Source organism: Neodiprion pinetum, chromosome 3 (genome assembly GCF_021155775.2).
Source record: "Neodiprion pinetum isolate iyNeoPine1 chromosome 3, iyNeoPine1.2, whole genome shotgun sequence".
Taxonomy (NCBI): Eukaryota; Metazoa; Arthropoda; class Insecta; order Hymenoptera; family Diprionidae; genus Neodiprion; species Neodiprion pinetum.
In genome coordinates, this window is record NC_060234.1 from 5,635,021 (window position 1) to 5,647,421 (window position 12,401).

At 40.0% G+C, this 12,401-nt stretch overlaps 1 protein-coding gene and 1 long non-coding RNA gene across 2 annotated transcripts; one reads left to right on the forward strand and one right to left on the reverse strand.

Annotated features, from left to right (window-relative positions):
* Nucleotides 1–1,595: 1,595 nt before the first annotated feature.
* LOC124213917 (MAP/microtubule affinity-regulating kinase 4) lies at nt 1,596–11,427 on the forward strand. The gene is made up of 8 exons (XM_046615707.2): nt 1,596–1,984; nt 2,097–2,178; nt 4,198–4,317; nt 7,635–7,896; nt 7,969–8,251; nt 8,365–8,553; nt 8,642–8,760; nt 9,289–11,427. Exons 3-8 carry the CDS (start codon nt 4,252–4,254, stop codon nt 10,641–10,643), a joined length of 2,274 nt encoding a protein of 757 aa, XP_046471663.1. The 5' UTR covers nt 1,596–1,984; nt 2,097–2,178; nt 4,198–4,251; the 3' UTR covers nt 10,644–11,427.
* Nucleotides 7,794–9,705, reverse strand: LOC138190640 (uncharacterized). Its single transcript, XR_011176639.1, has 3 exons — nt 9,236–9,705; nt 7,979–8,937; nt 7,794–7,900 (listed from the first exon to the last, which is right to left on the reverse strand). It is a non-coding gene; the product is annotated as an uncharacterized lncRNA (long non-coding RNA).
* Nucleotides 11,428–12,401: the final 974 nt, after the last annotated feature.

The following is a 12,401-nucleotide window of genomic DNA, read 5'->3' on the forward strand; positions in this document are numbered from 1 at the left end:
GAGAAAATAACAAAAAAAAAAAAAACATCAACAAAACAAAAGTTAATTTTTCTCCTAGTCTAAGCATAGCATATTACATCTCGTGCTAAGCATTAGGATTTTTTTTCGATGACAATCAAATATATCAATCCGTCAGCAAATGATGTTCAGAATTTTAACTCGTGATTTCTCCATTATGGACTTGTGGATATTTGGTGTGTTGATTTTGAAAAAGTGCATTTCATCACAACTAATTAATGCGAATCATACGAACTCCTTTCTTGGTGAGCCAATTTGTCGTTCGGAAGTTCTAGTGAATTGAAAATATCAATTACTTGCTTTTGTCAAAGCTAATTGCTTACTGAATTACGATGCTCGCTTCTCGAATCGTCGATGTTGAACCCACAAGTTCGTATCAGACTCATTGTCAATGTGGATTTCAGACTACATCTTTTTGCAGTATCTCAAAACGGGACTGACGCTTGTGTATTACATGCAAAACCTTAAAGAGTTATAAGAGGAGTCTAAAAATATCTGATTCTTTTGTTTCCGATGCTGGCTTGATTTGAGGTGTCTTTTTCTCAAGTGAGAAATATAAATGTTTCGAGAATTTATGCAATTGATTTTATTAAATGAAATCAAACCAAAATGTTTCTCAATTGCAAGTCAGCCATTTAATTAAATCCAATGATTACGGACTAACTGAATCAATAATTATCTCACGTTTCATACTTTCTACAATTTTTCTCCTGAATTTTACCGAAGCTTGTAAAATGGTACTGATTTGGCTACAGGATAAAAATTCTAGTTTTGCAAAATTACACATCGAATTTATCGGCGAATCCTATATCTCATTAATGTAATGGTCCTCACAAATTTCGACGTTATCGTAACAATTATCTCTGCTGAAAAAATAAAATTATTACCAATTCAATCTTACCAGCAGCGTTGACTAAATATACGTGTCTTCAATCAACGTCAGCAGTATCAAAAGGCGAATGCACCGATTAAAATCCCCGTAACACAGTGAACACGATATTATTGTGTTGGGTTACATATCGCGGCTTGGGCTTAAAATGGAAACTGCAAGAATGGCAGAAGGGATTGTAGGAGCGAATAGAACGTGCATACTATATATTCAAAAACTGGCTTACAAAGCCGGAATTCTACGAATAGAGTCTAGACAATTTCCACGGATCCAAGTCGGTCTCTATATTATCCCAGCTAAAGCTAAAGCTCGCATCGCGACTCGTCCGCAGTGTCGTATCTATTGTTCCCGGCGCCCCGAACAATCATTGAATCGCCAATTTGACTGCCCAGATTTAGATTGACCGCAACTCGCACCTGTGACGCATATTTCTTCGGTTGAACTCCTCCTTCGTCGAAAATGCCTCCGTCGATTACTTGCAGTATTGTACATACTCTGCGAAATTTCGAATAATCGTGAGAATCTTGCGGCCAGACGAACGTAGTGGAACTCGGATTTGCAGCTCGCCAATTTTCACAATAGTTTCTTAAGTACTGAGACAAAAGAGCCGCGGTGAAAATATTCTGGAAAAAACGCATCGCGTCGCTAGTTTCCGACGCCGTTGGTGGCCAGACGACGGCTGCGACGACGCTGAGACGTCTGTTTCGGTACACGGCCAAGCCGGCGAGACGCCAAGATCAGCTCAGTCGCTTTCCGGTCGGCATTTTATAAATACTGCAAGCGAGAAGCTAAAGTTGAGAAGAAAGTGAAAATAAAAAAATTACGCGTGATAAATATTTGTGTATTTTGCGTGAAAATTGCGTAACAAATCGATTCACGCGGCAACTTTGATTTTCGGTCAAAGTTAATTCGCATAGTAGTTCGGGGGCGGTTTTGAAATGGGATGAAATCAATGGAACCCGGGATTTTTTCTATGCCGTGAATATATGTTCGAGAGAATCTTCGTTTCATAAAAGATCTTCAATGTGATCGTTGTGCAGCTGGAACGTGCTGCGGGTTGATAAATGCAATCAGTTGGTGCGAGGAGGATTAATAATCTGTTTTGAAATTTATTTTATACTCATTTTACGTAGTTTGTTTTGTCCTTGTCAGTATTTTCACTTAGCTAACAATGGTTCGTATGAACTAGATGAAAGTGCAGCAGCTGCAGATTCGAACATCGTTCAACTCTGACGTCATCTTGATCATCGCACGTTTGGAAGAATTGAAATGTTCGTAAGGCAGTTCTATACGGATTTTCATTTCGCGTTAACTCCGTGTACACACTTTCTTTGAACGCAAATCTGACATCTCTGCGAAAATTACCACGTTTTAAGAGTGATAAAAACGCGTGTACTAAATTTCTTTCGTCCTATCGATCCAAGAATAAGGTTTTATTTTTTTGATAACAGAACAATATGCAAATATTAGGTAACTGCTGTAATTGAAATGTAACGGTTTGAAAGGTGAACTCTAACGTGACTGTAACTTGGCACAAGAAAACGAACGAAGAAAAGAATTTTCTTGAACACTCGAAGAGATTAGGCGCTTTATTTGACGTGTTACAATCTTGATATATTTATTCAAACCTCGTGAAAAACACGTCAATAATATATTTGACAGAAAAAATACGAAAGAAGCAAGATGAAAATGAAAATTCATTACTCGACTACATCGCAAATCGTTTTGTGATCTACAAGATATATTTGTTTGACATCAGTTCTATTTAAATTAAATCGTATCGGTTTGTTATAAAAATAATATCTGTAAAATATCGTAAGTGCACGCGAAATCACGGATAAATTGTGTATCGCGGTTTGCGGTTTTATTAAAAATAACGTTGTGGTTTTGCGGTGTGCTTTACACACGTTTTAGCAAAAATTAAATGATAGATTTCGCAATGCTCATATCGCTCCACATGGTGCTGTAATTATTTTTACATAAACTGTCATTATTCTGTATTTTCAACCAGTGGATTCACTAGAATACTTACCAATATGACTCAAAGGGTTAAATATAAATGTACAGCGCAAACTTCATACTCGAGTTATAGCTGCATGACATAGATGAATAATGGGTACATCAGTTACATTCTCTTACATTCAAAAAATTTTCTAAATTTATTCATCCATTCATTCGGTTCACACTTACAACGTGACGAAACTGTAATTCTCAGAATATTAAATTTTTTTCTTCAAATTTTGGATTCGTCAATTCCCATACGATACATCGATACAAAACTTTTTTTTAAACGCAATAATGTACATTCGACAATAACGTGTCTTTTCAATCATCAATTCCTATTTCAGTGAGAATATATTACAATATTGAATTGCCTCAAGTTTCGATCGACGATGTATTTATCGTAAACGACTTTTCTGTTCCCGAAATTTTCAATAACATTGTTGCTCATTTTGCGGAGAAACATGATTGAAACCATGATTTATACAGATCAAAAATATGACAAATTCGACGAGTGATCATTGATAAAATTTAAACGTATACAATATCGAAATTCGTATTGCATCTTTAATAATTGTACGATTCAAAATTGGCACAAGGAGATCGAGTAACGTGATTAAATCTCGTCGATGTGTTTTTCTATTCTCATACTTGGCAGAAATTTGCGTTAAAGATTTTTCGCTGCAGTCCGAAAGTGTGAATCTTCCACTGAATTCGTATGGAAAACAGTGCAGGGCCCTTGAATTATTCAATGTCGCGCAGAAAGAAGCCTGATCGTCAGCATCCAATGCCGACATGCGGCCAAGAGGTTCGATGCTAGTATCGGTACAAGCAAACAATTTGGTACTTTGGCCAAGCGCCGCGAATGCTTTCGAAATCTATTGTTTTGCACGATGCGTGACCGCGCATTGATCAGCGGCCTCTGAATTCTCGTAGACGATTACACGACTAGAATAAGTAGCAGCGACGAACAAGCGGCTAATTTCTAAATGCAAAATATACACTTTTTTTTCACGGGGATAATATTTTGATTCGATTTTATTTATTTATTTACTTATTTATTTCCCGGTCGAAAAAAAGAAAACTGCAGCCGTTTAGGAATTTTTATTACCCTATTATTTATTGGCCTTAGTCCAGGTTTATCAGGCGCATGTTTAACACAGGCGTAATGCATGATCGTATAAACAAATCGCAGCCGTAGATCCTTCCCGGGATTGTTGATATTACACTGCTAGTTATCCATAACTCCGACGATGGTTTAATAAACCGTGTATTATTCATCTTCGCAGAAATACGCAGCGCCTCCAGAGGCCAACCGCTCGAAAATTGGTGAACGAGCTAAAATGAGTTTGATGAAGAAGGCCATCGGGGGATCGATTCACAGGATACGAGAATTTGAACTCGAAAAGGTAGTCAATTTCACGATATTTTATCCATCTCCAGCTTGTGTACAAAAAACAAAAAAAAATTAAAATAAAATAAGAAACACAACTTGAAAGTCCAAGAAATTATGAATATTCAAAGGAGTGTACGGATTCTAAACAATGTTTGAAGTATGAAATATTAAACAATGCCTGCTCATTTTTCACGGAAAACAGAAATTAGAACTCTTGGAAATATCTTACAGTTAAATTGATTTTATTTAAAGTCACAGCGTGTTTTGAGGTTACCTGTATTGTATAAAATTAACAATAAGACTAATACAATTCTTTTTACTTTGAGAACACTCCGGCATTTCACAGATTTCACAACCCGCACGTTTTATCCAGCGCAAGAAAAGCTCCGAACTGATAATCATGTCAACTGTTAGACTTACGGTTATTTTTCACTATATAATAATACTCAATTTTCAATGGAACGTCACGATAATTTTCACGATGACAGAAAAATTAGCATTTACTTGATCTGCAAATATTTTTTTTGCGTACCGTTAATTTCGTGAAAAAATTATCGAAGTATAAGATCTGTCGAATTCCCATTTCATAACCGAAATCATCTCGTACCCGAAAGAGAAAATGATTTCTTTCCGAATACTGGCAAACTATCAGATATTTTCATCCATTATGAATAAAAATTGTTACACCTGTTCTTTAATCTGAGCAAAAATATATTTGAATCGATTCCGCGAAATTGGATCTTCACTAATAAGCAATTTAACTCCTGCTAAGGAAATGTTTTTCTTCATTGGAAAGATTGTTTATTTATGACAAAGCAAATTTTGTTATAGTTGTGAAGAGAGTATCTATCAACTTTACGATCAATTCAGGAGAATTTTTCCGGGTGAATTGATCAAATTTTTAGGGACAATGTCTCGTACAATAAATTAAACAAAGACTGAATAAGAATCACCAAAAGCACCGGAAACCTTACTGAATACATAGATTAATTTGATTATCAGAATTATTGTTGATTTGAAATGTAATGACGAAATTAGAAATGCACGTTTTAAAAATAAGCTTAGAAAAAAAAAAAAAAAAAAAAACGGCGCAAAAATGTAAGCAAAATGTATAAATTGTGTTCGACAACTGGTTTAATTTATTTTGTCTGGTACAACCTCGTCGTTGTCAACAGGACGATTTATAAAAATTATCGTGACTCATAAAGCTTGTAAAATACAACCATAAAAGTTTTCTTAAGAAATAGGAAAATGAAAATTTCATTCAATGTTGACGTGAATTTTTTCACACTGTTAAGAATATCGCGTGCTCTTGTTTGTTGGACGAAGTAAAATATCGGAGGTGCCTTAACAGACGAAACGAGAGAAGATTATTTCCGATTTATTTTCGCTTTACGAGCGGACAATTCATTCCCCCACATCGCGTCGTCTCAGCGATTTTTCGAGACAACTCGAGCTGTGTTTTTGAGTGGGAAAATTATGTCTGTAACCGCGGTGTGGAATTCTTGTTTCATGTAGCTGTCGTGTCGCGGCCGATGAATCAACTTGCCACTTTAAAAAATTCAACGTCCGAACGTAAATATTAAGGATGATAAAATTGCCCAAGTCACTAATCTAATCCGGAGCTTTAAGCTTTTCACGCCGCTTTCCCTCACTTCGTAGACATTTTCCCTCCGCCCGACGCGATCTTCCTGCATTGCTCTTGCTTTACTTACGACGATGCTGCGAGACTTTTGAGTGTCACAGAAATAGAACCAGAAATAGAGCCCCGCCTGCTGCAGACTTATGGCTGCGGTCTCGTATCGGTCTCAGACTCGCGGTCCTCCTACGTTCGGACTAGCTGGCTCCAACGCATACCAAAAACGTCCTAGGAATACGAGAATCCCTGACTCAAACTCCTCTTTTTGGCTCAAGTCGATCCAGTTCATTGGAAGGTTTAACAACGAGTCTAGGCGGCAGTTTCTTCAACGAAAGAACATGCCATTTGGTCATTGTTTTTACGTATTTCCCAATTTTTCAGAATCAAATCGAAAATTCATACTGACTGTGGTAATTAAGAATTCCACCTTCATTAGCATCCAATATATCTTGTTTTTATTATTACACATTGCACGATTTCCTTGACATTCCAATTATAAGATGTACCCAGGAGTATACAGCTTAGTGAAAGAATTATCAAAGTGAGAAACTATATTACAATCCAAAAAAGGAAACTGAATTCCTATGATACGTCTGCGTGTTAGTTAAAAAAAAAAAAAAAAGGAAAACAATCAATGTTTATATAGACAAGGTACTAGTTTAGATACCATACAGCACGAAACGCGTCTTGCTTCAAAGGATCAGGACGATCAGTTGTAAAATTCGTAGTTAAAACTCTCTAGGCGTCAATTCAGGGGTTTGAAATATTATTACAGATGATATTTGTGATCTTTGAAAATAGGTAGTATAGACGTGTAACTAATCGTCACAACGCCTAGAGAGCTCTGCAGAATTTATTTTCAAACGAAAATAATCACGCGGTGCCGACGGTTTACAATTCCGTCTTTGTAAATTGGACGTCCGCTCGTTTGGGTTCTGATCTATTTTGCTTGAACTTTGATATTTCAAGAAAGTTTGATTGAGACGTGCGAATCAAGGTGACTTGGAAACTCGCAGATTTGATCCTTCCTTCAACGAGATTATTTTTCATTGAACAACAATAAAATTTCGAAAAATCCGTAGCTCTGTGGTATCAGTTTCCGAATTACTTGAGCACAGATAAATATTTTCCCGCGTTTTTAGAAAACGGGGTCAAAACTCTCTCGTCGTCCGGAAATCGGTTGCTCGGTTATTACACTGCAGAGTGATGAATAACTTGAACTGAAAGAGTAGCAGACTAATCTGAATCTGCAGACTGTATACTAATGCTGGTTGTGAAATATTGACCACTGACTATCTGCAGTTCAGATATTCTTGCAGATAACCAGACGGTCGAGATTATGGATCGTGGCCAAACTTTACTCGATTATATCTACTGCAGAATGGCAAATGTTTTCAGGCTTACCGTGTATAATAATCGCGCATATGTAATGCACCTGCTAGTCAGTAAAGCTTGTATTGTCGACGTTCGGATTTATGCAGATCCAAAATCAGTTGGATAAAATAGACTCAACCTTATCGTAGTATTCGGAGAATATTTCAGATTCAAAATGTATTTGAGAAATCGGGAATTCCAATTTTTTCACAAGTCTTTGACTGATTGCATAAGCACGTTGTTGAACTATTCGAATATACTTGGTGCATATTTCAGTGATTTTGATCCATGCCGTTGTATGTTCTCCATGATTCCAGGTAAACCTTGGGGATGAGTTTGACATACTACAGATCGTCGGTGAGGGTTGGTTCGGAAAGATTCTTCTGACTGAGCATCGAAGTACGCAGACTGAAATGGTGCTAAAAGCACTGCCCAAACCGTACACAAGCATATCGGATTTTTACAGAGAGTTTCACTATGGCCTTCACCTTTCGGCTCACAGAAACATCATTACAACCTACGACGTGGCCTTCGAAACGGCGGGGTTTTTCGTTTTCAGTCAGGAATACGCGCCATTGGGTACCTGAAACAATTAAAACACTTTTTCCAAGCCCCGAATCTCGCAATCTCAATACATTTTTTTCCTCCTAGGTGACCTCACATCCAACGTGACGGAAACTGGACTAGGTGAGCTTCACGCGAAGAGGGTGGCGAGGCAACTGGCTGCTGCTATCCACCACATCCACAGTAGAGAACTCGTGCACAGGGACGTCAAGCTGGACAACATCCTTGTGTTCAAAAGTGACTTCTCGCGAATAAAGCTCTGCGATTTTGGTGAGACTCGTAGAGTGAGCACTGTGGTTAGACGGCACAATGAGTGGCTTCCTTACTCACCCCCGGAAGTACTTCAGATCGACACTGACGATGCCTACAAGTGAGCAGTATAATATAGTTTTCAATGTGCATTGGATAGTTATTGGTAACCCAGAATTGGAAATGATACTGCGAAATGAGCATAAAGAATATTTTCTTTTTCTTTTCTTTCAGGGCTCTAACGGCCCATGATGTCTGGCAGTTTGGAATAGTGATATTCGTATGCCTCACCGGCTGTCTGCCATGGCAGAAAGCAGCTACTGATGATCCGAGGTATGCAAGGTACCTCAATTGGCACTCGGCTACCCTGAACATCGCTAAGAAGCCAAAACTGTTTCAGCTAATCAGCTCGAGAGCGCAGAGGCGAGTATTTGAATGGCCCATATTCACTTTCAAGTACATTATGCCTGATACTGAAACGCTTGACAGTAATTGTCATGTTATTTTTCAGAATGTTCAAAAGACTGTTAGATCCTAAGCAAGAAAAACGTCCAGCTAGTGTATTTGAAGTAAATAAATACCTTGACGACAGATGGCTGGCGAAACTCGGCGCAGAGAAGGCGTTGAATGGTAAGTGTAACATTTTTTGGCCTATATTCCGTAAGGTTAATTAGGCCGCATGAACTGAAAATCCTTGCAGTTCAGTACACACTCAATACGATGTACGTGGAATTCACTCAAAGACGTGTAAAATCTTTGAAGTTCGTTTTAACCGTGAAACGTCACTGGAAATAGCTTGCAGTTTCTCTGAATTTATGAAATTACGTCAAGTTCTCGAGTCGTAAAGTCAAACGAAAAGTTCGTTGTAGAATCATATGTAGAACTATGAATACTGAGTTTTGTGATCACTGAGAACAGTAAGTCAATAAAAAACATTGTATGTGAAAACTCGTGACAACATGCATTCGTTATACAACGAAGACTATCGACTACTTGACGAAAGTATTCCTTTGATTGATTGTGATAAATGATACAGTAAACGCATTCATGATTCGTTGTATAAGAGTCTGGTACGAAATAAGTTTATCTCTATGTGTTGGATTACCACAGTATTGATTATGAAACGGTTCGTTGAAAGTTATAATTCCACTTCGGCAGGCGGAGCGGACGAAAGAGACGAGCTGTGTCCGTCAATGTACAGTTTCCACAGTTCGCTAGAAGAGAAAAATCAGTTGTTATTCACCCTGACGCAGTACGGCATTGAGACGACGGTGGACAGATCTCGAAAAAAGGACCGTATTCGGGAATGGATCGAGTCAAGTGCAATAATGGAGGAGAACGAGGAAGAATCTGAGGGTGAGGACGCATCGGATACAGAGGAACTGAACATGCGAGGAAAGCACTTTCCGGAAAGACGAGAGAGCGCTAGAAGCCCGGAACCAGTCCAGCCGAAGGCGAAGCGTTCCAATAGCAAGAGGAACAGCATCCAGCAGACTAAGCTTCCGGGCTACGCGACACCAAAGCCGATAGAGAGAAAGAATCCATTTGCTCCAAAAGTGGCGAAGGAACGCCAAGCGATAGCAAAAAGCGCAAGCTTTCCAAACGGGGATCCAAGCCTGGCGGTGAAGCTTTCAGGCTCGGACAACTTCGCCCTTCCGGAAGTGACTGACCTCCACAAACCTCCGGCAGAGATCTATTCGAGCTCTGGTATATTTGACCATTATAACGGTAAAATTGGCCACCAAAACCCGACCAATAGTCCCCAAAATGGCGCTGAGAACTCGCGGCAAAGTCCAGCCAAGGTCGTCGCAGCACAGCGGAACAGAACGGCGGCCGGTGAGTCGACCAACGATAACAGATCGTCGCCGGTCGATTCGAAAATCGGCGGAAGATCGGGGAACAATTGCGTCAATGGCAGTCCAAGCAGCTCAACTAACGTCTCGCGTGCCAGTCCAACAGCCTCCGGCGTTTCTCAGACCGTTGTAAATCCCACGAGCATCGCGATGTCGCCCGAAAATGGGGGTCAGACTCTGGAAGCGGAGGGCGCCCCCCTCGAATCAGCTTCGTACAGGTCCCGGAGTCCACAAGCCCCGGCACGCAAGCACCGCTCTCAAACGGCAACGCTTCCGGTGCTGCAGCCGACCGCCGCAAGTCCAAAATCCGTTCAACCTAGGCGGAGCCAAACTACCGTACTTCCAGCAATACCCAGCGTTGCTCCTCTTCAGCCCGTGAATCCTTTGACAATGTCGATCGCCTCCCAGCTGGTAATGCAGAGCTTCAACTCTCTCCAGGCGATGAACATCGCTTTGCCGGTCATACAGCCCGAGGATCCTCAGTCGGTAACCTCGGACGGTAAGGCCGAGCGGCAGACGGTTGAACAGACCACCAGAACCTACGGCAAAGACGTTTATGAGCACTATGGTATCGCTCAGGGTGTTGTGATGAAGGTTATCTCCGACGCGCCCAGACACAGAGGTTCTACTGGCAGCGGGAGTAGGTCTGTTAGTAATTAATACCAGCTACGTTGTCCTGGCGGCGAGCCAGGATTTTCGAAATCGGAAATCGACCATCGGTTTATCTGGAAAATAAGTGTTTCTGCGCAATACTCCTACGGAATGGGTATGTTCTCTTCACTGTGATTATTTGACAGTATTTGAAGATAACGGAATTGACTCATTCTTGAATTAGCTTTTGACAAACTACTTAAACTGTTTTTTCAGAACAACAGAAACTGTAGAATAAATTTCCAGTACGTTGAAAATTGAGATAGATATGCAGGCATTTTGTACGTACACAGATGGTACTTAACAGTTCTGTGTCCATTTGACGCGAATCTTTGCAAACGATTAAAGATCGTTGCATCTCAGCATCGAGGAACGATCTTTGCGTAGATGGTATTACGATATAGAAACGATAGCTTCAATACTCCAGATCAGTAAATTAGTATACAGTACCATTGTGCTACAAGGTAAAATACTCTACTCAGAAAATCCAGTTCTTTGAAGAAACCCTTATTCCAGATGAATCTACCATATGAATATTGTCTTTGCGATAATCACAAATGCATCGAGCAGAACGATAATATATATCGATATTATCGAAAACATTGTCACGAAATTTTTACTGTAATATACTCAATGTGCGATGAACATTATATTTCTAAAGGTAACGATCAGACTTATTTGATATTCGAATGAAAAATTACTATTTATTACCATATGATCATGGAACGGAATGTACGGTAGAATTATTATATTTCATGAAATTAAATATTTGTAATAAAATTCATAAAATGAATTTGTTTCCGTATCCATAATTATTCCCTTGTAAAAACATGAATTAGGACTCAGATCCTACCGTGCATCTTTCAGTAAGCTGTTTATTTCTAATAAAGCGAAATGCATCGTCACCACATTAATAACGAAGAGTTCTTCAGTGCCCGATGTCAAACCCGACCCGACAACTGAGGTCCTCTGGCGAGAGGCTGCAGCAGCACCGAGCAATCGGGCAATGGCGTAGGCGGTGATTTAGTGATAAATTCATTTTTATTACATCGTGGGTGGCGGCATTTTCTATTGGCGGGTATCCAGCTCCTCCCACTTAGTAGCGATCATCCGATTCCCCGCGGTTATGCGCGGGTATACATACAGTTTATACACCGCGATGATATCATTCCTTGATTGAACCGGAATGGCATAATATGTACACAAAATAAACCATCCTCCGAATATCAATGAAAAGACCCCTCGTCGTAATTCACCCGGCAACATTGCCAAATGCACCTTTTTCGCAAGTCCCGACGACGAAGTTGAGGTAATTTGAACATCGTGAAAACTCTCTATAACCGCGACGTTCGGTGTTCAGGGGAAAAGTAACGTTTTCTGCAGGCATGACAGCCGAGAATGATACGTTGCGACGAGGCACTTGAGACTTCCCGATTCACAAATCATCGCGTGTAAACGCGGTGGTAGCCTAAGACGACTCCGCCTTGCAACGAGATGTAGATAGGCAATTTGACATTTAGTGCAGTTGATTAGCCTAGCCATCCGGGTATGGATGCAGGCGGATAGTTGACCGTTACGAATGCGGACTTGACTTACGGCTGACCGACTATCTTTGATGAACCGTCGTGCTTCAACCCGTGCGAACGACACACGTTGACGTCTTTCGAACACGTACAAGGTACCTTCGGGTTGTAGGTACGGACGTGAGAACTCTGGTGCATAATATCGGGTGCCTTGGTCGTTTGCTCCGCACAATCCACGCCACAA